Below are 27,500 nucleotides of genomic sequence, written 5' to 3'. Positions count from 1 at the left end.
GCCGTCCGAGTTATGTACCGATAGGCACAGAATCGTAAACCACGTTTTGGGGTGAGCGTTTGCCCCAACTTTCATCAACCCACAGAATAACAACAAAACAACTACTGAGCCCCTACTTAGACCAGTCAATAGTCTGATTAAACGTGATAATGTCCCATTTAGTGCATTGACAACATCCGATGCCGGTGAAAGAAGCAACCCAAAAGCAGAGCAAACTAGAAAGCTATTGGCCTTAAACAGAGAATACACAGTGGTAGAATACCTGTGCACTGTGACTGGTCCAAAACTATGGAAAGCCTCGACAACTGTATACAGACTCAGTGAACCCAGTCTTGCGATGGAGAAAGGCCACCACAGACAGACCTGGCTCTCAAGAGAAGACAGACTGTAAACCCACTGCACACAAAATGAGGTAGAAACTGAGCTACACTTCCTAACCACCTGCCCACTGTACCAAGACATCAGAGACACATACTGTCCACTGTACCAAGACATCAGAGACACATACTGTCCACTGTACCAAGACATCAGAGACACATACTGTCCACTGTACCAAGACATCAGAGACACATACTGTCCACTGTACCAAGACATCAGAGACTTCTTACAACCACCCAAGGAGAGTTTGAAAACGTGACATACTGTATGACAAAAAAACTGTGCCAATATAGAGGACAGATGAGTTAGATGTTGTGACAGCTCACTTAAAGATTACACATCATTGGGCCCGATTCACCAAACCTCAAATCAAATATTTATGTGCCCAACATTTGTCAACACGTATAAAAAATGAAGAAAATAATATGTCAAACGTTCTACTGCTTCTATGCATATTATAGGCATGATGCAAATTCTACCGATTTGTATTTATTTTTCAGTTTCACAATAAGAGCTGAATTATTAATTCCCTTGGCGTGTTTGCCATTTTTGCAAGTGTAGCCACAGTTTCACCAGTGGGAAGGAGATCAAACAAGAGAACAACAAAAAGGCCAAACAAGTTATCTACATATATACACTAGTACCTGAGACAAAAAAAATATGACGAAGGTGCCTGAGCATAGCAGCAATGTATACTGTGCAAAACTTGTAAATTAACTTCTTATTGAGAGTAGGCTATTTAGTATTTACTTTGTTAACGTTCAGCGTGAGGGACTCGCTTGCGCTGATCTATAAGTTGTCATGCGGTGCGTAACGTAGCGGTGTCAGCTTGTAGATCTGTCCATTTTGAAGCGTGATGACGTTTATGGTCTGACGTTAGAGTTCCCGGTTGCCTTTTATGGTGTTAAATGGGACAAATGAAGGCTGTACATGCCGTTTGTTGAATCGTAGGTGAGATTGTGCTTATCAAAAATACTCACCCCTTTAGTCACTTTATTTAAGAACTATTCATGAACAGCTTAGTGAATCAGGCCCTGTCTGTACCGATTGACCTGGGTACATAGAAATACTGTACATGTCCGAATAGAGCAACTACTGCACCTTTAAATGCATTTGAAAAAATGGTTGACTTGTCTTAGTTATTATTGTTATTTTTTAACAGTGGAAATGGTAGTTGAAGAAAGAAATTTGTCATAGTTTTAGTCGACACAATTAACACTGTGGTGAAGTGGCCCTTTAAGTACAGTACTTTGCGTAGATGTACTTCAACTCTTGTCGTATTCAAGTGGGTTTGTTATGAACATTCATCATTCAAAGGTCAGCCAGAAGGACCCCTGTTACACTGAATAGGCGTCTCTGTCTGTGCCTGTCCGGAAAATGTTTAGATGACCGCTGGCATATATAATGGGCTGCTTGCCATTGTCTGTGTGTGTCTGTGTGTGTGTGTGTGTGTGTGTGTGTGTGTGTGTGTGTGTGTGTGTGTGTGTGTGTGTGTGTGTGTGTGTGTGTGTGTGTGTGTGTGTGTGTGTGTGTGTGTGTGTGTGTGTGTGTGTGTGTGTAAGCGCGTGCGAGCGTATATATGCGTGCGTGTAAGTGTGGGTCTATAGCAAGGTGAATGGGTGATAGTGAAAACAATTTGTCTGTGCGCGTGTGTGTGCACGCGCGCGCGTGTGTCTGTGAGTGTGTGATGTACAGTATAGGACCTTGGTACAGTGGGGACATCAAGGCCAATAGCCTGGCCTCATTCATCACACACACACACACACACACACACGCACACGCACACACACACACACACACACACACACACACACACACACACACACACACACACACACACACACACACACACACACACGACACAGCAGAACAACAATGCATTTTTTATAATAAATGTGAATAAGGGTAATAGGGTGAATGTGAATAGGGATAATAAGGGAATGTGAATTGGGGTAATACTTGAATATGAATAGGGGTAATAAGTGAATGTTAATGGGGTGATAAGGGAATATGAATTAGGGTAATACTTGAATGTGAATGGGGTAATAAGGGAATGTGAATAGGGGTAATAAGTGAATGTGAATGGGGTAATAAGTGAATGTGAATAGGGGTGATAATGGAATGTGAATTAGGGTAATACTTGAATGTGAATAGGGGTACCAAGAGAATGTCAATAAAGGGTAATACGTGAACGTGAATAAGATAATGTGAATAGGGGTAATAAGTGAATGTGAATAAGGGTCAAAATGAGTGAAAATTCAGGTTTTTATGTTTTACTAAAACACTTCAAACTCTGGATAATGTGACTAGTAACATGGTTACTTAAAGGACCACTTCGACCATTTTCAACCTTATCTTCGTATAATTGGCGCTCACTAATGCTCATTATAATATGGTACTATAGCCTAGTGTTGCTTCTTTGGTATTAACACTTGTTTCACTGAACTGATGGCCAGACAATCAGGACTGCTTTTGATCAGCTTTACAGCAGGTTTACAAGAGAGACGCATTACAAGTGCACAAGGCATATACATAGAGAAGAGCAGAACATATGTATCCAATCCATACAATGCTCTAATTAAATGTTCTCACAACATTACAGGTAGCATTTCTGTTTACTCACTCTGCGTCTCATTGATGGGCTGTGGACAGTTCAGAAACAGGCCTACCAGTGACATCATCAGTAGGTCGGTTTGGTCATTTCAAACTAAATTGAAAAGGTGTCATAATGTGCTTAATGTCCTCAAAGTCACGCATCCAACAAGATTTGAACTGAGCCGATTGGCAAAACATCAAAACATCTTGAAAACGGCCATTTTTGCCGATCAACGATTTTCGAATGAGTTTTGTCCATTTTCACCCGTTTTTCTTTGATAACACGGGCTGGGAAGGTCGGACGGCGACAAACTAGATACCTGAGTAAAGTTCACTTTGAGCTGCATCCAACTGACCAGGTCCAGGAGATCCTGTCATATCACACCCGTCCTGGCCTCTTTGCACTGGCTCCCAGTTAATTAGAATACATTTTAAGACTCTTGTAATCACACACAGAACCCTCCATGGCCAGGCACCTCCATATTTATGTGACCTGCTCCAACCTTATGTGCCCAGAAGGTCTCTGAGATCCTCATCTCAAGCCCTGCTGGTTGTTCTTCCCACAAAACTAAAAACTAAAGGTGATCGAGCCTTTGCTAGTTTTGCACCCAGGCTATGAAATGATCTACCCTTCCACCTAAAATCTGTGGCCTCTGTGGACCTTTTTAAAAAACTTTTAAAGACTCACCTATTCAAACAGGCCTTTACATAGCCTTTTATGATTACCAATCTTTGTGCTGTAACATAATACTGTATTGATTTCTTGATTTTTACCGGCTGACTGGTTAAATGATGATTGCTTTATTTTTGTCTTTTTATTTTTTACTGATATATTCTGCTTTTATTGTTGTGAAGCTTTGTGACTCTGATGTCTCTGAAAGGTGCTCTACAAAATAAAATGTACTGCAATTTCCGCCAGCCTTGCCGTTAGGCCGCCAGGGGCAGTTGAAATGTCCTTTTTGGGGGTCGGTCGGGTATAGGGTCGGGTTCGGGCAGAATCCTCTAATAAAGACAGACAGACAAGAAAGGTCGGAACTCACCCACGACAGACAGGATGACCACCACAAAGTCGAAGATGTTCCAGCCGACGGTGAAGAAGTGGAAGCGCAGCGCGACGATCTTCACCGTGCACTCGCAGCTGAAGACCACGATGAACACCAGGTTGATGTTGTTGAGGATGTACTCCATCTGCGGTGACTGCTCGTCCGTCTCCACCATCATGGTGATCATGTTGAGGAGGATCAGCACCATGATGATGATGTCAAACGCCTGCTTCCCCTGCAGGTCAAAGAAGAACCCCTGTATTTTGTTCTGAGAGAGAGAGGGAGAGAGAAGGAGAGAGGGAGAAAGAGAGAGAGAGAGAGAATTAGAATTTTACAAATACCTTTATTAACTTACTACAGGATACAACAATAAATTCAGCAAAAAAAAAGAGTACTATGTCGACATTAACAACAAAATAGATTTTAGACACATTGACTGCCTGAGATTAAAACATTGTTTGTTATCCCCATGCCAGCGTTTATTACCTTAAATTGACGATTTCATGAATCAAATCAGAAAATATAATAATACAAAAAAAAGTAGTGAAAATAGCAGATCTACAAGCTAACTATTTTCACTAGTTTGGGTCCCGGGCAAACGTGTCATTTCTCTTTTCGGTCTGGAGCTAAACAAGATTGGGAACCACTGATCTATTATATTATATCTGGTTTATAGAATTTCTATACATCTGGTTAATTATGTGATCTACTGTATATTTGGCATAGGTGGTCTAATAGACCTGGTGTATTAGAAGTCTTAAAAGGGAATTAACAATTATACAATTTAGGCAATTAGCAGACGCTCTTATCCAGAGAAACTTAACATGAGCAAGGTAAACACATACATAGAATGCAGAGAGACAGTGTAGTGCCTCAGTAAACTAGGATCACAGCTAAACCAAGAACCTAAACAATATAATATCAAAATAATAACATTGAAACTATAGGATTGCAGGTAAACAATGAACCTAGCATCAGTCTAAATAATATACTATCAAAAATACTCTCCCCGCGGCAGGGCAGCCACATGAACTGTAACATTATGGCGTGTGGTCTTACTACTGGTCTAGGGATGGGTTTCTGCGGTTTCTTGGAGCCCAGTTTCTTCATGGCGTTGTAGTATTTCTTCTGTTCCTCCGTCATGAAGATGTCCTGGCCTCCTAAGTACACACACACACACACACACACACACACACACACACACACACACACACACACACACACACACACACACACACACACACACACACACACACACACACACACACACACACACACACACAGAGTTATCTTCCCTGGAGAGACAGCATGTTTGACAGTTCATCAGCCGAGCTTTAAAATACTAGCCTGGGATCCAGCCTGATCCGGCTCATTTTTTTTCACACTTTTCTTTATCAGTCTGGCCAGCCTCTTATTTGAGTCGTATTTTGATGACATAGGCAAGTCGGGAAGTGACTCGAGTTTTACATTGGACAACACGCAAGGTTCCCAGTTCAATCACGGGCTGGGGCGCTCCCCTAGAGTTAGAGCAAGACGCTGAACCCCTAATTGCTCCCGATGAGCAGGTTGGTGCCTTGCATGGTTTCCTCCTCCATCGGTGTATGAATGTGTGTGTGAATGGGTGAATGGCACAATCAATGTAAAGCGCTTTGGATAAAAGCGTTACATATAAATGCACCATTTACCATTTTACCAATCAGAAGCCACAAGTCGTTTTCACTCGTTTGTGCACGGAGATAGGAGGCTTTCCAGACTGTGTAGCGAGTGAGAAACGACATCCGCCGAACGGATCCCAGGCTACAAAAATACTATAATGTATTGTACTGTTACCGTGGTACCAGGGATGCACGATTAATCGGTCATCATATCGGTATCAGAATTATCAGCCTTAAAAAAGCGATATTGAACTGCATTTTTAGCCGGTCATTTATATTATAATTAAATGTGGAGTTGGAAAAACAGCCTTTTGTAATTATTGAAGGCTGCAGATTCAATCAGTGTTTTCTAGAGAAGCATTTTTGTACTTAAGTATGTTTTGATACCAATACTGTTGTACTTTTACTCAAGTAAATTCTGAATTCCGGACGTTTACTTGTAACACTTCTACATTGCAGTATTGATACTTTTACGTAAAACATTAAGTTTGAGTACCTTTTCCACCACTGCTTCCATTGAAAATGAACACCTATTTGAACATACTGTACAGATAATTGGCAATCTGATATTGGCCACAAATTCAATATCGTGCATCCCTGCAGTATACTGTATTGCTGTACAGTTGTACTGTTGTACTCCTACAATTATACTGTTGTACATTTGCGTACTGTGTGTGCAAAGGCGAGGTGTGTTTATTTTGTTCAGCACATTTCATAAAGAAAGGCAATTCAAGGTGCTTTGCATAAGGCACGAAACATTAAAAAAAATGTATAACGTGTAAGCAGAAATGTTTTTTAAATACATGACCGTGGACAATTTTTAGGCTGGACTCTGACAGTAGTCAGAGTCGGCACAAAGCTCACATCCTGTGGAAGTTTGTTCCCACTATCATCGCGGTTGGGCAGAAACCTCATATCTCCACATTTCTGATATGTGTGTGTTTTTCCACAAATGAATGCCCCGACTTCATCATGCTACAGTGCAGAGGTGGAAAAAGGACTCTGTTACAAGTAAAAGGCCTGTGCTCAAAATGTTACTTGAGTAAAAGTACAAAAGTATTGGCATCAAAATATACTTAAATTACCAAAAAGTAAAAGTACTAAAATGTTTGGAAAAAGCAGATCTACAAACTCACAACAAAATTGTGAGCTTGTTGATCGACCTAGGTATAAAATAGGGTTAGAGTGGTTAATGTATGTTTTATAATGTAACAATTTATATCTGCAAAGTAACTAGTAAGTAAAGTTTTCAAATAATTGTAGTGGAGTAAAAGTACAATATTTGCCTCTGAGATGTAATGGAGTAGAAGCAAAAGTATTGAAAATTGGAAACACTACAGTATACTACTACAGGTATAAAAAAAAAAACCTCAAAATTGTACTTAAGTACAGTACTTGAGTAAATGTACTTAGTTATTTTACGCCACTGCTACAGTGGAACACAAAAGTAATAGGAAAAAAAAGAAATAGCGACCGGTGTTTGTAGATCGCTATATTTGAAAGAAAAACACATATATAATAATCGTTTAGTGAAAGGGAAAGTGGTTAAGTATTTGCGTCGGTTTTAGAAATATTGATCAATGAAAAGTATTAACAAGAGCATGTGACTAAATAATAATAACTACATTGGATCAAATTGGAACACAGGTATATATACCTGTGTATATATATATGTATAACATTTCCCTGAAAAGTAACAGTTTTGGACATACAAGGTTTTCACATGACAGCAGAAGGAATAAGTGCTGACTGGTCATGTTTTATTTTAGCAGTGGGAACAGTGAGGATGACATGAGACTCTCTCCTGGCTTCACAATGTAAAGAGACCAACGTCACAGAATGAAACCTCGGGGTGATTTAAACCACTGGTTTTCAAAGTGGGGTCCGGGGACCCCAGGGGGTCCTTGGGGGGAGGGGGGAGTCACCCATTGAAGTAAGATATTCATTTATGTATTGCTTTTTATCCCCTTTATCTCCCGAATGTAGTCCTTATGCCATTTGAATCCTCCACCACAGACTTGTCACTCTTGTCACTGCTTTGATACCTTACTGGCTCAACTGCCAGTGAGGAGCCCTCACCGGGAGGACGTATTGTTGTACCCTACCGTCTCACCTGCCAGTGAGGAGCCCCCACCGGGAGGACGTATTGTTGTACCCTACCGTCTCACCTGCCAGTGAGGAGCCCCCACCGGGAGGACGTATTGTTGTACCCTACCGTCTCACCTGCTGGTGAGGAGCCCCCACCGGGAGGACGTATTGTTGTACCCTACTGGCTCACCTGCCAGTGAGGATCCCCCAATGGGAGGACGTATTGTTGTACCCTACCGTCTCACCTGCCAGTGAGGAGCCCCCACCGGGAGGACGTATTGTTGTACCCTACCGTCTCACCTGCTGGTGAGGAGCCCCCACCGGGAGGACGTATTGTTGTACCCTACCGTCTCACCTGCCAGTGAGGAGCCTCCACCGGGAGGACGTATTGTTGTACCCATACATATGTATATATGTACATATGTGTATATGTACATGTGTATATATACATATGTGTATGTACATATGTACATATGTATATACATATGTACATATGTACATATGTACATATGTATATATGTATATATATATATATATATATATACATATATACATATACACATATGTACATATACACATATGTATATATATATATATACATATGTATAATTATTATATATATATATAGTCTCATCCGGCGGCGTCCTAGTATTTTATAGGCACTATGCACATATGTCAAGTGATGTCCAGCCAATCAAATTGAGCTCAGGCACTGGCATGAACAAATAGGCATAGGGACTATTGATGACATCACTATTATGTCATGAATACAAAGACCGATGCTATATATAGTGTAAAACATATTAATTCACATTAATCTCGTCCATTAATCTGGTCCTTAATAAGACATTCTTGAAAATTGCCAACCAAACTACCTTACTCCTTGCGACAGTCTCGTACAAGTGAAGGAGAATGTCAAAGACTCTGTTTACAGACCACTTACCTTGGTACAATCTGACCTGGTCAGCGCAGCTATGACTTCGGCTGACCACACCATAGGTCACTTAGTGTTCCTGTGTACCGAGAATGATCATAAACTTGGCCCTTCCATTGATGACCAGCGTTTCATGCAGATAATGGACAAAGAGGTATTTTGTGACAACACAAATAGTTGGGTTGCACCTTTACCCTTCTGCTCACCAAGAAGGCAGCAGCCTAACAACAGGGAGTATCCCTACAAGCGCCTAACCTCACCTTGCCACACTCTGAAGAAGAAACCAGAGATGCAGGACACGCTGGCACGGTCTAACCTCAGACTGCACAAAGTGGCCTCTAACAGAACAGAGGTCATGGCCGCTTTTCCTTCCAGTGATCACACCAAAAGCATAAAGGACCTTAACCTCTCTATTGATGAGATCCCCATGCAACGCAGTCTAGGGAGTTGCTGGAACATTACCACAGACACCTTGAAGGCTCTAGATGATATTAAACCTTTCACCCACAGGGGTGTACTCTCCACCGTGAGTAGCCTGTTTGACCCCCTTGGCCTTCTACCCCCTGTGTCCATTCAAGGGAGAGCGCTTCTCAGAGAACTGTCACGTCCAGAGGAAGAATGGGATTCGCCACTCCCTGTCGACAAGGAATCTGAGTGGCTCGAATGGAAAGCGTCATTGAAGCACTTGCAAAACCTGCAAATTCTCCATATTTCGATAGCGTGGGTTCGTGTCCCACCACTGCCACCAGAAGACGGGTACCCCTCCTCGCCCTCCTGGGGAGCTTGGCCAAAGGTCTTAATTAGACCAATCTCAGAACTGGTGCTGCTCCTGTCAGCAGAGAACTCTTATGTGACAATTTAGTTTGATTAGTTGATATCATACATGATACCATGCGGGGAGTGTCATGGCCCTAGGGCGCCATGGCTATATTTTCTATAATATTTTTTTTTTTCAACATTTAATTTTAAACAATTAGTACATTCTCCAACAACAGATCATGGAAGTCTTCTAGATAACGTGTACTATAACAATGGTCAAGAAAATAATATAACTATTGAAGTCAAAGACACATATTATTCAGATCATGACTTAATTAGGATACATTTATCTACAAACCAAGAAAATGTTGTACTTGATATTAACTGAACTATTTTTTTTTCTAATAATTACTACATTAACATAATATACTTGAATCACTGTTTTTTTTTTTTATTCATTTTTTTTTTTTTTAACTAACACTGCATTTTTTTTTTAGATTGAAGTTTTGACTATATTTTAAAAATAACATTGGTTTGTTTACAATCTTTTTTTCAGTTTTTTTTCTCAAGGCGCAAGTTAGCAATTGACAGATTGCAGTATTGTTGTACCCTACTATCTCACCTGCCAGTGAGGAGCCCCCAATGGGAGGACACATTGTTGTACCCATACTTGCTCACTTGCCAGTGAGGAGCCCCCACCAATAGGACATATTGTTGTACCCTACTGGCTCACCTGCCAGTGAGGAGCCCCCACCGGGAGGACGCATTGTTGTACCCTATCATCTCACCTGCCAGTGAGGAGCCCCCAATGGGAGGACGTATTGTTGTACCCTACCGTCTCACCTGCCAGTGAGGAGCCCCCAATGGGAGGACATATTGTTGTACCCATACTTGCTCACTTGCCAGTGAGGAGCCCAGGCTTGTTTTTATGTATGTATTTGTATTATTTATTTATGTGGTGCTTATCTTTCGTTTCTGCTGGTTGAAGTTGTCGATGATGACTCCGATGAAGAGGTTGAGGGTGAAGAAGGATCCGAAGATGATGAAGACCACAAAGTACAGATACATGTAGAGGTTGATCTCCTTGATAGGCTGCTCCTCCACCTGCAATAAACACATGCATACATGCACACACGCACGCACACGCACACACACACACACACACACACACACACACACACGGAGGACATCGACATTTTAGGACGGCATTGAAAATAGGCAAACAATAGCCGGAAAAAATTGCAGATCTACAAGCTCAATCATCAAATTTTTGGTGTGGGACATCGCTACACAACTAAGTATAAAATTGGGAAAGCCCTTAACCCCTAACACCTAAACCTGACCTCTAAATGTCTAATCCTAACCCCAACATTTTGTAATTGTAAGCCTATCTCTACAAATCTTTTGCGTAAAGCGTATTGTACAAATAAAGTTGGGCTGGATTTGAACTTACAGAGCGAGAATCCACGGCGGCGTACATGATCTCCATCCAGCCTTTGAACGTTGCCTAGGAAACGCACACGCATATGCACACGCAAACGCACACATGCACACGCACACACGCACGCACGCACGCACGCACGCACGCACGCACGCACGCACACAGACAGACAGACAGACAGACAGACAGACAGACAGACAGACAGACAGACAGACAGACAGACAGACAGACAGACAGACAGACAGACAGACAGACAGACACACACACACACACACACACACACACACACACACACACACACACACACACACACATTTATTGCATGTCAACAAGGACTCAATACATACATTTCTTTGTCATAAATATATGGGTTTAATTAAATAAATAAATAAAGGGATAGTTCACCCAAAAAGGTACTTTTTTCCAAAAAAAAACATTTTTTCCATCGATTAGTCACCCCATGGATACTTTAATTCATGGATAGTTTATTTTCGCATTCTTAAGCCACTAATTTGATGACCAGTGGACCGGTTGGCAGCGGTTCCGGTAGGAGACACAAAGGAGACTCTTTGTGTCTCCTACCGGAACCGCTGCCGGTCATCAAATTATCACCATGGGGTGACGACTAATCCATAGGAAAAAAAGTATTTTTGGGGGTGAATTATCCCTTTAAACTCGGTTAAAACTCTATAGTCTATATGGTTCCACCAAGAACCATCGCCTACTACAGAACGATTGTATTTAGAGAGTGGTTCTTCATGTTCCTCATAGGTTCTAGAGAAGCTCTTTTTGGTCAGAGTTCTTTGAGGAACCATAATGGTGCCTCAAATAACTATTTTTTGTTGGCTCTGTGAGGCACCTTTAACCACTAGCACTTTAACTAACCCTAGCATCCCGTAATCTGGCATGTCTTAACGCAGTGGTTCTCAAACTTTTTCATGTCAAGGAACCCAAAATGATATGTATTTGGCCGTGGACCCCCATCTAAAAATATTCTGTTTCAGGGACCCCCAGAAGCAAAGATTTGAGTTACAAATGTTCGCTTTAAAAAAAAATATTCAAAGATTTGCACAAATTTTGAAGATTTTTCAAAAATAGCAGATATACAAGCTCATAGCGCAGCACTCGGTGCCGCGCTATGAGCTTGTATATCAGCTATTTTTGAATAGCCAAAGTATAAAAGGTCATAATTATTGTGATGCTATATTAACACATTTTGCAGGGTACCCCCTGGAACCCCCTCAAGTACCCCTGGGGGTCCCCGGACCCCACTTTGAGAACCAATGTCTTAATAGGCGAACATTCATCAAAAATATTTTTTCCACAAAGAGATTTGGTGCAGAGGAGAAAAAAGGAGCGGATCAAGTATAGAGCCCGAGACACCGGTTGTTGAAGTATGTAGGGTTTTAAGTGGCGAACGGTTTCTTTATAGAACCCTGGTCTGAAAGGTTCTTTCTGGAAGCAAAAATGGTTCTTCTATCTATGGCATCACTTTCAAGAGTTGTCAGGGCAACGCTTCAGCATCCACTCTGATTTATATCAATGAGCCACAACAAGCCACGTCCTTCTATGGACTTCCTGTTCCTGGATGACTTCCTGTGTTTAGGCGCAATCAAAGGACAAAAACGTACGGCCGATAGAAATGAGGAAAACTGAGAAACTACAGAAGGATAGAATGGAGGAGAGAAGAGAGAGAGAGAGAGAGAGAGAGAGAGAGAGAGAGAGAGAGAGAGAGAGAGAGAGAGAGAGAGAGAGAGAGAGAGAGAAAGAAAGAAAGAAAGAAAGAAAGAAAGAAAGAAAGAAAGAAAGAAAGAAAGAAAGAAAGAAAGAAGAAGTAAAGTGGTTGAATTAAAAAAACAGAGAAATTAAGGGGAGAGAGAGAGAGAGAGAGAGAGAGAGAGAGAGAGAGAGAGAGAGAGAGAGAGAGAGAGAGAGAGAGAGTGTGTGCGCGTGCGTGTGCGTGTGCGTGTGCCTGCGTGTGTGGGTGGGCGAGTGTAAGTGGTCTCCTGTTGTGTGACTCTGGGTCCAGAATGTTGCCCTTTTATTCTGCTTCATTCTGTTATTCTGTTGAGAATATAAATATAATCAATAACTTCACCGGTTCAACTCTCTGTTTAAACAAACACTGTTCAGGGGTCTGCCAATAGTCACACCAGGGGCCACATGAGCTCCAATCCTCACCAAATGTGCCATAAAAACTCTGTTCAGCGATCTGCCATGACAATAGTCACACCAAAACACTTAAATGTCACATGTCAGTGGTGGAAAAAAGTGGGCTGAAGTGGTTAATGCATGTTTTGTAATAATAATGAAAATCTACAAAGTAGCTAAAGTTTTCAAATAATTGTAGTGGAGTATTTGCCTCTGAGATGTAGTGGAGTTGAAGTAAAAGTCCTGAAAATTGAAAATACTCGAGTAAAGTAGAAATAACTCAAAATTGTACTTAAGTCCAGCATTTGAGTACATGTACTTAGTTACTTTCCACCAGTGCAGCAGTGTCTAACATTTCAAAGGGTCATAACTTACTGGCCATTGCTGTAACATGTCAGGATTGGATTTGAAAGCTGCATATTGTTTCCCAAACAGCGGGTCGGGACCCAAATGTGGGTCGCGGGCCAATTTTTATGGGTTGCAAGTGAATACTCCTTTTATTAAAAAAAAAAATCAAAACTCTACATTTTAAACTCTACAGCTTAAAAAACAAATTCAAAAGTTTTTTCAAAATAATTCCATAAAAAAGATATATTTAAGAAGTCGTGAAAATAGCATAACTGCAAGCTCACAACATGTCACACTGGGATGTTGTGAGCTTGTAGATCGTCTATTTTCACTAGTTTGGGTCCCAGGGAGACGTAAAATTTCTTGAGTACAGTATTCAAGTTAAGTAAATGTACTGTGTGTGAGGTGTGGATTAGAATCAGAATGTGTGTGTGTGCGTGCGTGCGTTGGTGTGTGTGTGTGTGTGGTTGCGTGCAGTGCGCTATGGCAGCTATTTCCAGATGCTAATGGGAGGGTTGCCCCCGCCAATGGTCGCCGTGGCGACCGGCCAAACACACAGGTGACAGAGAGAGGAGCTGAGTGGGTTGTTGCCAGGCGACCGTTTCACCTAGCGACAAAGCTGAAACTTTACAGTGACGGAGTGAAGTGCTCTCTCTCCCTTCCTCTCTCTCTCTCTCTCTCTCTCTCTCTCTCTCTCTCTCTCTCTCTCTCTCTCTCTCTCTCTCTCTCTCTCTCTCTCTCTCTCTCTCATTCTCTCCATCATACTGTGTTTCCATTAAGCAGTCCTCTCACATTTGTCTCTATCTATTCATCCCCCCGTTGTCTCTCTCCCTCTGCATCTCTTTACTTCTACCTTTCCTTTCGCTCTCACCACATATGCCTGTCTGTCTGTCTGTCTGTCTCTCCCCCCCCTCTCTCTCTCTCTCTCTCTCTCTCTCTCTCTCTCTCTCTCTCTCTCTCTCTCTCTCTCTCTCTCTCTCCCCCTCTTCTGAAATCACTCTAAAAATAAAACGCTCTCAGACACCGACTGTTTGATTGCAGCCTCTCAGAGAGAGAGAGAGAGAGAGAGAGAGAGAGAGAGAGAGAGAGAGAGAGAGAGAGAGAGAGAGAGAGAGAGAGAGAGAGAGAGAGAGAGAAGGGAGACCCAAAATAAAGAGAAGGAGGAGAGAGAGAACACAACACAAGCTCCGGACAAGAGACCAAAACCAACAACTACACCACACCAAACTCCTTCGACATGAACCAAAAATTCATGAGCAAGGCAGTAGCCTAGAGCACATTCTCACTCACTAGACGTTTGACTGCAAGGTGGGATGAAACGGCACATGTTGACTAGGGGGCAGTGGTGTAAAGTAACTAAGTACATTTACTCTAGTACAATTTTAAGGTACTTTTACGTTACTGGAGTATTTCGAATTGTCTATACTTTTACTTCTATTCCACTACATCTCAGAGGCAAATATTGTTCTTTTACTCCACTACAATTATTTGAAAACTTTAGTTAGTTACTTTGCAGATATAAATGATTACATTATAAAACCTACATGAACCACTTTAGCCCTATTTTATACATAGGCTATTTGAAAACAGCCGATCTACAAGCTCACAACGCGATGCGACGCATTGTGAGCTTTTAGATCTGCTATTTTCAAACATTTTGGTACTTTTACTTTTGGTACTTTAAGTACATTTTGATGGCAATACTTTTGTACTTTTACTCAAGTAACATTTTGAACACAGGCCTTTTACTTGTAACAGAGAACTTCTGCATTGTGATATTGATACTTTATGTCAGTACTTTTTTCCACCACGGCTTGTCGTGCAAGACAAACCGACGAATGAAAGTGACAACGTTTTTCTGCCAGAAAGCCTTGAGGGGGGACTTCTCCCCCGGGGCAATGGATTATACGTTTTGGACTCGTACTCAAATTCACCTTTTCACAACATGACAACTATGCACTGTGGGGAGTAGAGACCTTTTTTCAATCGTTCGTTCGTTCGTCAAATGTTATACTTTTTTACTCCACTGCAATTATTTGAAAACTTTAGTTACTAGTTACTTACATTAAGCACTTCAGCCCTATATACAATTCCGGCCATTTGAAAATAGCCGATCTACAAGCTCACAATGCGTCGCATCGCGACGCATTGTGAGCTTGTAGATCTGCTATTTCCAAAAGATTTTTATACATTTTGAAAACTTGAAATGGGACATTCTGCACAATGAGTACTTTTACTTTTGGAACTTTAAGTACCTTTTGATACCATTACTTTGGTACTTTTACTCAAATAAATTTAGAATTCCGGACTTTTACTTGTAACAGAGTACTTCTACATTGCAGTATTGATACTTTTACTTTTACTTACTGTACTTTTCCGCCACTGCAATGCGGTCCTCACAAATGAACGTATGTACCTACTAGAAGTTGATTAGATGCGACCATGTCATATCTCCTTCTCTCTCCCTCTCCCTCTCATCCCGTTTTGAAAAGATAAGCCAGGGACCCCCATAAGAGAAGATTTTTACGGCCCCAGCAGTGATTCTCAACCATTTTAATTTCAGGGACCCCCAGTTTGACATGCATTAAGGCTACGGACCACCATTTAATGGCATTTCTATCTCTGGGACTCCAATGTATATTGTAAAATCAATGTTAATTTAACTCTGAGAGTTACACAACCATAAGGGTCCATTTGGTCCGTATCCATCATTTAGCTGGGGACCCCCTGGAACCCCATCAAGTACCGGACCCCACTTTGAGAACCAATGGTTTAGAACTCAAAAACCGTTGGGTTAGATCTATGCGTGACGTGACGAGTTCCCTGGCAGAGCGCTTTGCTCCTATAGCACCACTCACCACTTGCAGCAGGGCCAGGTACCCCGCCCCAACGTTGTCGAAGTTGACCTTGACCTTGCTCCAGTAGAACTGCGGGTCGTTGAGGGACAGACACTCGCTCTTGTTGTTGATGAACGAGGCGTTGTAGACGAAGCCCGTTCGGTTCATGCAGCGGCCGTACTTCCCTGCAAATTCACAGGCATTTGTAGGCATTTAAGCAGACGCTCCAATCCAGAGCGATTTACAGTGAGCAAGGTGAACACATACATAGAATGCAGAGAGACAGTGTAGTGCCTTGGTAAACTACGATCCAATTGTGGAAAAAGTATTTTTTTACTTAAGTAAAAGTATCAATACTGTAATGTAGAAATACTCCGTAAAGCAACGTTCTGTATTCATAATTTAGATCTGCTATTTGCCAAAAAATGTCATATTGAGCTTGTGAAATGGGCCTTTTACTTTAGGTATATTTTGATGCCAATACTTTTGTACTTTTACTCAAGTCAATTTTAAATACTGGACTTTTACTTGTAACTGAGTATTTCTAGATTGTGGTATTGATACATTTACTGAAGTAAAAAAAAACTGCTGTATTTCTTCCAACACTGTATAGGGGTACATACCGGCAAACAGGTTGACTCCCATGATGCTGAAGATGAGCCAGAATATCAGACAGACCAGCAGTACGTTCATGATGGAAGGGATGGCTCCTATCAGGGCATTGACCACCACCTGGACGCAACACACACCCATGAGATGTACACACACATTATACCCACACCACCTGGACGCAACAGACACCCATGAGATATACACACTAGGGGTGTGCCGACACTAATTTCATGATACGATACACGATATTGGGCTCACGATATCGATACGATACGATATATGGCCCTTTGTTATTATGAAAATATACTTCTGTTTTCGCATTATTGTTATTGCAAAAAATATATATTTTTTGGGGGAAAAAACGCCACAACGACACATATCGTCACGAAAACGTATCGCGATATATCGGCACACCCCTAATACACACCCATTATACCCACACCACCTGGTCGCAACACACACCCATGAGATATACACACTGTACATACACACCACCTGGACCCAATACACACCCATGATATATACACACTGAATATTCACACACCACCTGCATGCAATACACACCCATGAGATATACACATATACAGAGGAGAGGAGAGGAGAGGAGAGGAGAGGAGAGGAGAGGAGAGGAGAGGAGAGGAGAGGAGAGGAGAGGAGAGGAGAGGAGAGGAGAGGAGAGGAGAGGAGAGAGGAGAGGAGAGGAGAGACATGGACATAGAGAGGACATGGTGGGACATGGAGGACATGACAACCAGGTCAAAACCAGATGCACTAAATATAGAATTGAACACAAGCAGAGAGATGTTAAACACTACATTTAATACTGTTTAATGACACACACACACAGACGCACGCACACACGCACGCACGCACACACACGCACACACACACACACACACACACACACACACACACACACACACACACACACACACACACACACACACGCACGCACGCACACACACACACACACACACACGCACACGCACACAAGAATAGAAGGTAATACAATGTGATGATGTTTTGACGTTTGTCTGAGTGTACAAACACACACAGAACAACACATGACTCATGACTCAATGAGGAGGATTTTAACACTGATAACATTTACATTTCTAAAGGGGCACTTCAGCCATTTTCAACCTCAACTTCATATAATTGGTCCTCACTATTGCTCATTATAAGATAGAACCATTTCTGTCTAGTGTCTACTCACTCTGTGTCTCATTGGAGGGCTGTGGACAGTTCTGTTTTATTTTGTATTAACGCCAGAACAGCTTCCATTATAGCATGCTAACTTTCCAGGAATAGAAAGTTTTTTCCTTTAAAAAAAAAGTATATATATTTTTTTGTTTTCTTTTTTTTTAAACTGGAGTATTTCCAATTTTCTACTCCACTACATCTCAGACACAAATATTATACTTTTACTCCACTACAATTATTTGAAAAGTTTAGTTACTAGTTACTTTGTAGATTGGAATTATTCTTACACTTCAGCCCTATTTAAACTTTGGCTATTTGAAAATAGCTGATCTACAAGCTCACAACGTGTCGCATCGCGATTTACATTTACTTTTGTACTTTTACTCAAATACATTTTGAATTCCAGACTTTTACTTGTTGTAACAGAGTATAGTGTTGTAACAGAGTACATTGCAGTATTAATACTTTTACTTAAGTACAAAATGTTAGTTATATCTCCACCACTAGTTTCTATTAGCTTGGATTCCCCATTGATGGCGTCACTGGTAGGCAGGTTTCTGAACCATCCACAGCCCTCCTCTGAGGCACAGAGTAAACAGAAATGGTGCCATCTTCTAATGAGCATTATAGTGAGGACCAATTATATGAAAATAGGTTGAAAATGGGTGAAGCGCTCCTTTAACACGTGGGAACACTGATGTTAGGAGTTGAGACAACATGTCGTTCATGCTGAACTTCACCACTGCAAGACGCACGGAAACAAACGCACCCAAACACACCCGAGGCCACATAACTACATTATTAAGGAGCCAAGGCCAAAGGGCCGTGGACCCCCTTATTGCATCTCTACACTTTCGTCTTCCGCCACTTTTTGCAGTTCTGGCCCAACCGTGCTGTCACTTTTTACGAAACTCTGCAATATGGTAGAGGGTCATGGAAAACGGTGAAGACACGAAACTCACAACCATTGGCCAAAGGGTGGCGCTGACCTACAGCCATGAAACTTCAATACACATATTTGTCTCCTCATTCAGCGGTCTGACTTTTGACTTCTGACCTTAAGATCTCACACCATTTTGAAAAAAAATCGATCTCCTCCTGGGATTTTTGAGCAATCTGCACGAAACTTTTTACACATGAACTTTGGACCTATGCCGACAAAACGTTGGTGGCGGATTTTCCATAAGTGAAAACATTAAATGTTCTATGACATTCATTTTCACTTTTTAAAATGTTCATGTTTTTTGGGGGGTTTTATGACCTCAATTGCACCCCAAAAAAACTGAACTTTGAACATTCAGTGGATTTTCTGTGGTCTAGGGTTTTCTGAATAATTAGGCTGAAAAGTACCCCTCCCCTCCCCTATCCTTTCCTTTGGGGGGGGGGGGGAGCAGAGGCGATGATTGACAGGCAAAATCCCTCAACAGCGACAGGCAAAGATTTCTTTTTTCATTGCAGTTGAAAAGGCTTTAGAAATGTGAGAGAAAAACACCCGCAATGGCTAACTGGAGTGGAATTTTCTGTTAAAACTTTTTATACACGTTTGAAGGACCATGACAAACATTTTTAATGTGTTGTAAAACTGAATGTCATGAAAGCTTTAAGCTTTTATGAGCCAATGAATATTGCAGTTTTATGACAATTATTCATCTGCTACTGCCAGCGAAAGCGAGCGATTTTACCAACCTTTGAAAAATCATGGAATATTTTCCGTGATCGCTGTCCACACGGCGATCGCCTCATTACACGCACGGAAAATAAACAGGAAGTGTTTAAAACAAAACAAAAAACGTCAATTCCGGGTCTGTCGTCATCTGGCAGTGAAAGCATCTCGTCATTCTCGTAAAAAAAAGTAGCAGACGTGAAGTCCACATACCAGCTCTGACAGTGTAAAAAAAAAAACGATTTTCGAAAACGGTTCTCAAACGTGGATGGAACCGATTCCCTGGTTCCTCAATGTTGGATCTGGTTCCTCTGGGGTTCCGGATCCCAACCCTATAATTCGGGCCGGGTGTGTTTTGATTGGTTGGTTAATACTGTCTCTCTTACCCGCATCCCTTCAAATCTGGACAGAGCCCTGAGTGGCCGCAGCGCTCTGAGGGTCCTCAACGATTTGATGGCTGCAAACTCTGAATAACCCAACGTGTTAGCTACCAGACTGACCAATGACACCTGGAGAGAGAGAGAGAGAGAGAGAGAGAGAGAGAGAGAGAGAGAGAGAGAGAGAGAGAGAGAGAGAGAGAGAGAGAGAGAGAGAGAGAGAAAGAAAGACAGAAAGACAGACAGACAGAGAGAGAGACAGACAGACAGAAAGAGAGAGAGAGAGAGAGAGACAGACAGACAGACAGAGAAAGAGACAGAGAGAGAGAGAGCCGAGAGCATTAGCTTATAGGCTAATCAGAGCTAACCTGTGAAAGAATGAGAGCCATCAATTATAGAGAGGTGGGAGAGAGAGAGAGAGAGAGAGAGAGAGAGAGAGAGAGAGAGAGAGAGAGAGAGAGAGAGACAGCGGGCTAGAGAGAGAGAGAGAGATAGAGAGAGAGAGAGAGAGAGAGAGAGAGACCCAGAAGAGCAACGGAAGAGAGGGGGAGAGAGTGAGAGAGAGAGCAAGAAAGAGCCGAGAGCATTAGCGTGTAGGCTAATCAGAGCTAACCTGTGAAAGAACGAGAGCCATTGGAATTAGAGAGAGAGGGGGAGAAGAGAGAGAGAGAGACTCAGACGTTTGTATGTTTGTCGGAAGTTGGACAAACACCACGCACCGCCATCTTGTCTAGCCTCTGCAGAACTGAACACTGTTGTAGGAACATGGAGACAGACTCATCTTGTTGAGATAACAGCTGAAATATACAACACAATCACATGTCACACCCTGTGGAACAAAATTAATTTTGAAACGTGTTTAGAACTGTCAAAAACGTTGAATTGTTTGTGGTTGCAGCTGTGGAGGAGAGGAGATGATTAGTATGTGTAGGTCAGGTCCTCTTCCGTACAACACAGACCTCACACGTGTAGAGAAGAGGGTTGATGTTATCTGTAGCATGACATGAAAATGGACATTTTTTCAGCAGCCATTTTGACATAAAATAGTAGGCCCAAACACAGGTGTTAGCGATGATGCTCAAACAGAGTCAGGGTCAGCGTTGCCAGATTTTGTGCGGATAGGTCTACAAAAAACAAGTCCCAAAGGAAGTGACTAGGTTTCATCACTCACACAGGGGGTCCCCAGCAAAATGACTTAATATAGCATCACAATCAGTTGAACCACTTTAACCCCTGGCCTACAGGCTATACATCAGCTATTTGAACACCTTTAACGACACAAATCTTGTATGGTGGTCCCTGGCACAAAATCTTCTAAGATAGGGGCCCGGGGCCAATTACATGTTCATTTGGGGGTCAACATTAGGGAAGCAAGCCCCAATAAGCAACTACACTTTAGAAACAAGCACCCAAAAACCGCAACCCACAACTACCAATATGTACAAGCAACTTATAAAAAGCCACTTATGAAAAAAGTTGCTTAAGCTGACATGGCAACACTGGCAAGAGCGCGCCTGCCTTTTTGTTCAGTAGTGTGCACTTCTACATCCTGTAAAGCAATGCCTGTCCGAGCAAAACACCTCTATGTTACCGTATGGTAGCTGACTGCAAAAGCTCTGCTAAACTAAATGTAACTAAACATGAATTAATATCACCTGTGTACCTGAGTACACTACTATTTCATTTCAATATGGCTGTGATGAATAAAGGTCCATTCCAGAGATTGAGACACTTGGTTCCAACATGATTCATGCGCAGATAGGAGATACTTCATTGACTGAATGTATAGTTTAGCACTGCTGTAGCTAGGCTAATTCCTGCCAGGTAAAAAAAACAACAAGTCAGATCATTGGTTTCTGGCAGAAACCTTGTGTCTCCATAGCTCCATCTATCACACAAAGATATGCTATTTTGAAAGTAAAAGTGAAAGTGTTTTAAAATCAATGAAAAGTATTAACAAGAGCTTGTGACTGAATAATAACTACATTGGACCCATTAGAGCAGCTTCTTTTTATTTCCTAAAACGTAACGGTTGTGGACATACAAGGTTTCTACCCGACAACAAGGAAATGCATTTTTCCCCCGTGTTTTACAATGCTAATGTCTGATTGGACAACAGATAAACGTTTTCTTTTACGGTAGTTTTTTAACTCCTATGAGACGTTGAATCATTGGACCACATGTCAGAGAGAGAGAGAGAGAGAGAGAGAGAGAGAGAGAGAGAGAGAGAGAGAGAGAGAGAGAGAGACCCCTGACCCCTGAAGCCAGCCATCCAGCCAAGCAGGAATAGAACCATCAACCACACCGCAGCAGAAACGCTGGAGCTAACGCTACTACTGGGTTAAAGCTGTGGAGCAGCACTCTATAGAGGTCTAGTCAGAGGTGGGACAAAGTCACTGTTTTGAAGTATAAGTAAGTCTCAAGTCTTTGCTCTCTACTCCAGAGTCAAGTCCCAAGTCAAGACAGACAAGTCCCAGTCTCGCATAGCCAGACAACTATTCCACAATCTCTGAATGCCATATAGAGTCTGGAACTACACCTCCCGAAATCCGAGGCAGGAAGCTGTCATCTGTTCGTCATTTCCGTTCACAGAATATATTTTAAAATATATCTTGATTTTTTAAATTTCCATTTCTGCTAAGCAGCAAGCTATATATGCTTCGATGATTTTGATTTAAATTAGGATACATTTGCGTGACTGTAAAGACGACACGGAAGTGGGGAGGAGGCTTCACATCTGTGTTATCGATTGATCATTTTCAGAGCTTCCGTGGTCCAGACTGTATGATGGAAGCATTTGAAAATTGTGGGAAGCAACAGTCTGGCTTGCGAGACTGGGCAAGTCCCGAGTCCTAAACGTTTTGTATCGAGTGCCAAAGAAGTCCTAAGCTTGTTGGAAGTTATCAAGTGACTTTAAAAATGTCAAGTCAACTCCGGATTCATTGGCTTTGAAGTCCAAGTCGACTCCAAGTATTATTTCATTTTATTTGATCAAGTAAGTCTAAAGTCATCAAATGTGTGACTCGAGGCCAAGTCTGGAGTCCACACCTCTGCATTCTATAGAGGGCTCCAGAGGGTTCTGGAGAGTTCTGATTGGTCCAGACTGTCCCAGGGGGCTTCCTTTGGGGTCTTACCCTCATCCCAGCGAAGCGGGACACGGCGCGGAGGGGCCTCAAAGCCCGAAACGTTCTCAGCACTCTCATGGTGGCGATCTGGTCAGCATTGATGGCATGAGCCAGCATGCCTAGCAGAGAAATCTACACAGGACAACCCCCCCCCGGTCAGGGAGTTCAAACATTAAATGAAATCTACGGGACACCTGGCCAGGGAGTTCAAACATTCAATGGATATATTACATTTATAGCTTCTAATGTGGATTGTTGGATACAAGTCATATCTGGTTAGAACTATGATATCTACCAAGGCACCAAGTAAGTCAGGTGAAACTACTCTAATTGATGTGTGGTCTATGGTATTCAGACGGTACTACTCTATTTGATGTGTGGGGGAAAAAATATGAGGACGAAAAATTCGGAGGCAGGTTGACACCATTCATTTTTTACGCTAAGCGAATTTCGGGCAAAAGATACGGCCCAGTGTGCAGTGTGCAAGCTCCTTAAAGGAATACTTCACCCAATAAATTACTTATTTCTATCAATTACTCACACTATGTTCATTTTTTTTTCTTTTTTAGACCAATAGAGACCAATCTTAACAAGAGCAGTACTAAATTTAAAGTATAGACATTCGACCCGGAAATACCGCCCTATATGTTTGTTTACAAACATTCTCATCTGTAGTCCTGAAATTACTAATCATCATCATCATCATCATCATCATCATCATCATCAACAATTACCGTACAAAATATGAATGAATGAACATAAAACCAATAATTAATCAAAAACAAAGAAAGAAAGAAAGAAAGAAAGAAAGAATGAAAGAACATATCAAAGGAATATTTGTTAGACAGATTAACTGCGCAGGATTCTTCAGCTGATTGTAACGATCCTTCCAACCAACCAACCAACCAACCAATCAGCCAATCAATTCAGCAAAGTCTTTGCAGTAACGAGCCAATGGTGGACTTTGTGGACATCAGCTTTTCTCAAAGTGGGTGCCGTGGCACCCTAGGGTGTGCCTAGCCGCAAGTGCAGGAGTGCCGCAGAATACTTTGATCATATTTGGAATTTATCAATATCACTTCAGTTCAACCGCTTTAGACCTTACTTAGTAAACAGACCTGAGTTGTACTGTACTTGGTGCGTTCTTTTTCAATCTATAGTACAAGAAATCTCCTTGCCAAAAATAGCAGATCTACAAGGTCACAGCACGTGGCAACGCAATGCTTTGTTCCCCCCTGAAAAATAATTAGTGGGGTAGCTTAGCAATATTACCAATATGAAACGGCAAATTTAGCATGAGGCTTTTTCAGGACCTACTGATGGATTCTAGCCTTGGGATCCAAACTTTATTTTGAAAATGATCCATACAATTATCCATAAAAACAAAACAGGCCGATTCACTTTTTGGCCTTTAACTTGAACCGTAGATCATAGCATCAAAATGTTTCCCTGGGCTCCTTGGATCATGACGCAACTTCCCATATAGTCCCGCCCCTTTTCCGATTTCAAGATTCTTTCTTCTTCATCTTCAAAACACATGTTTTGCTATTACTCCTACACATTTTGTCCAAAACTCACACAAATCGGCACACACTCTGCATGTCTTTGGTCATGTGATCAAGATGTATCAGTAACATTTTTCATATTCCCTTCGGATTGACTACGATTGGCTTTTACAATTTGTGGGAGGGTCCGTTTGGCAAACAATGTCACAGATCATGAACACAGCGTCCTATCTGTCCCATTTTTAATCATTGAGAGGCCACTAAGAAACGCAGAGCCAATGCAATTTCACTTCCACCCAACACATTCTACAAATGTCACTGTTTTTGCACCATGTGACAATGACCGTCCAATAGGCCTTTGATATTCCAATTTGTTTCCACATTTTTCAAAGGTATTTCATAAATAAAATGTATAAATCTAATAATCTCCATAAATAAATACAAAAAATGTTTGAAGAAGTAGTGAAATCTACAAGCTCACAACGCGGCGTGAAGTTTGGGAACCACTGCTCTAACTTACGTCAACGATGAGGAAGTCCAGCCAGCACCAGTAGTTGGTGAAGTACTTCTTGAATCCGTAGGCGACCCACTTCAGGAGCATCTCCAGGATGAAGACGTAGGTGAAGATCTTATCTGCAAACTCCAAGATCACCTTCACCACCCGCCTCTGCTCTATGTAGATGTCCTCAAACGCCTGAGAGAGAGAGAGAGAGAGAGAGAGAGAGAGAGAGAGAGAGAGAGAGAGAGAGAGAGAGAGAGAGAGAGAGAGAGAGAGAGAGAGAGAGAGACAGAGAGCGACAGATATAAACACAAATATGAACACATATTAAGAGAATACTCTTACCCCAAATTCACAAAAATAACAAAAATGCAGCTTGACTTTGTCCAGGCAATCCCCTACTTATTAGGTGAGAAAGCCAAATGTTCAAGGTTGGCCGCACAATATGTAGCAGTCTGCCACAAAAATGAGGGACAATGGGTGAATCTGAAAAGCTTTAGTTTTAGTCTAGTTTCAGCCGACTAAATATCAGAAGATTCAGAAAAGCGCAACCAAACATAAACGTACTTGTCTTTTAGTTCTTCTGGATCTCTTCTCCACTAGTCCCTCACTAACATCTTAGTCTAGTTTATATTTGTTGATGACATTGTCAACATATTTAGTCTTAGTTTTAGTCATCATAGCTTACTTTTCATTTGGTTTTGATTCAGTTTTTGTCAGTGAAAAAAGATAGTCGACGATCATTTTTCCACTTATCAGGGAACTGGGCGACATGTACCCCGATTGGGCAAAGCTGGCAAAGACCGCATGCACCATCCCTGTGTGAAGGGGTAAGCGGAAAGGGGACTTTCCTTACAGAATAGAATAAAGCTTAAATGCTTTTTTGTTATAGAAAACTGCCTGCACCAGTTATGTTCATTTCGATTTCATGTGCATTGTGCAATAATTTGTTGTTGTTTTATCCATTTAATCTCAGTATAATTTCGGCTATTTTAGCCCCGCAATAAGACTCGCCAGCTATTTGTGTTTGCTATTTTTCTGGCAGTAGCTCATTTCGTTCATAGGTCTAATTCATATTTTAAGGCAACAAAGTATATCATTAAATGGGTAGCCCATAATAAAATATTCTGGTTACAACACTGCATTTGGCTTTATTTTTTAAACATGCAGTTTTGCAAACAAACGCAATGGTAATGCCACATGTGTTAAATAATGTTATATAACTAGAAGTTCGGCCCGCTGCGCGGGCCTCCCATCAGTTTGTATTGAGAGAGAGAGAGCATGAGGACCCGTCCGTAACTGTCCAGTTATTGTAAGCGACTTTGAGCGAACAGGAACGGAGGCAAAATTCATAGAGCGGTGGCAAATTCGTAGGCCGGATTGCTTGTTTATTTCGCAAAACCTGGCAACCCTGAAATGAGCTGATTCCATCGTGTTAGAGCCTGCGTTAAGATGATAGCGTGGGTAATAATGTTTTGTTTGGGATGGACAAAATGACGAACATATTAGCGTGACTGTGGTGGGAATAGGGGGTGCAATACGTTAGTCCGACAGCGCATTCCTCCGACAGCGCAGTGCTCCGACATTAAACAGTAAACCCGAACCAAACCCGCACCCTCACCCTAACCGCACGCGGATGCCACATAGTCGGAGAAAAGGTCTGTCGGATTAACGCATGCCTCCCGGGAATAGGGACATTACCGCGGTGGCTGCAAAGACATAATGTGTAAGTACTATGAGGCTTTCGGCTAACGCTAAACGGTGTGCTAAAGGGTTTCCCCTTCCGGTGTGGTCGCTAATGTGGCGAAATGGTGTTGGACGAAATTAATTATGCTCCGAAGAGGCAAATGTATAGTGAACAATGAAAAGTAGACGAAACAATGCGTAAATAAAGCATGCACCTTGTGGCTAGTGTTGTAGTGACATGTGATATGTTGTTGTTGTGTTGATACCGAAACAATTAAGTGGCATCAGGGACACCAGCGGAAGGGCTGACTTTTTCCAAATGTAATAATACATATACTGTAGATATGTGACCGATAAAGTTGTGTGTTGGACTTTCTTTTGGGATACTGCCAGTCAAGATGGCCGACGGGAAAAAAGACGTAGCGGAAACCCTGGTGCACTCGTACGCGCGTGTGTGTGTGTGTGTGTGTGTGTGTGTGTGTGTGTGTGTGTGTGTGCGTGCTCACCAGTGCTCCAGAGCTCAGCAGAATCATAAAGATGATGAAGGTTTCAAACCAGCTGTGCTCAACGATCTGGTAGCAAGTCTTCCTCAGTCTCCACC

The 27,500-nt window shown here is 41.9% G+C and overlaps 1 protein-coding gene across 1 annotated transcript in view; it reads right to left on the bottom strand.

The window, feature by feature from the left end:
* The window catches only part of LOC311039039 (sodium channel protein type 3 subunit alpha-like), a gene marked incomplete at both ends in the record, with an annotated part of 157,229 nt that overhangs the window by 8,758 nt on the left and 120,971 nt on the right, over positions 1 to 27,500 (bottom strand). The window contains 9 exons of the mRNA XM_084048681.1: positions 4,014 to 4,284; positions 5,076 to 5,176; positions 10,415 to 10,556; positions 10,906 to 10,959; positions 16,251 to 16,414; positions 16,853 to 16,961; positions 20,094 to 20,216; positions 25,235 to 25,408; positions 27,406 to 27,500. The exon at positions 27,406 to 27,500 is cut by the window's right edge and continues 60 nt beyond it. Coding sequence (XP_083904807.1) covers positions 4,014 to 4,284; positions 5,076 to 5,176; positions 10,415 to 10,556; positions 10,906 to 10,959; positions 16,251 to 16,414; positions 16,853 to 16,961; positions 20,094 to 20,216; positions 25,235 to 25,408; positions 27,406 to 27,500 — 1,233 coding nt within the window. The remainder of the gene's footprint in view (positions 1 to 4,013; positions 4,285 to 5,075; positions 5,177 to 10,414; positions 10,557 to 10,905; positions 10,960 to 16,250; positions 16,415 to 16,852; positions 16,962 to 20,093; positions 20,217 to 25,234; positions 25,409 to 27,405) is intronic.

This window comes from Gymnoscopelus microlampas (assembly GCF_963454915.1).
Source record: "Gymnoscopelus microlampas genome assembly, chromosome: 22".
Classification (NCBI taxonomy): Eukaryota; Metazoa; Chordata; class Actinopteri; order Myctophiformes; family Myctophidae; genus Gymnoscopelus; species Gymnoscopelus microlampas.
Note: the sequence above shows the minus strand (reverse complement) of the source record. Positions and strands in the feature narration are given on the sequence as shown.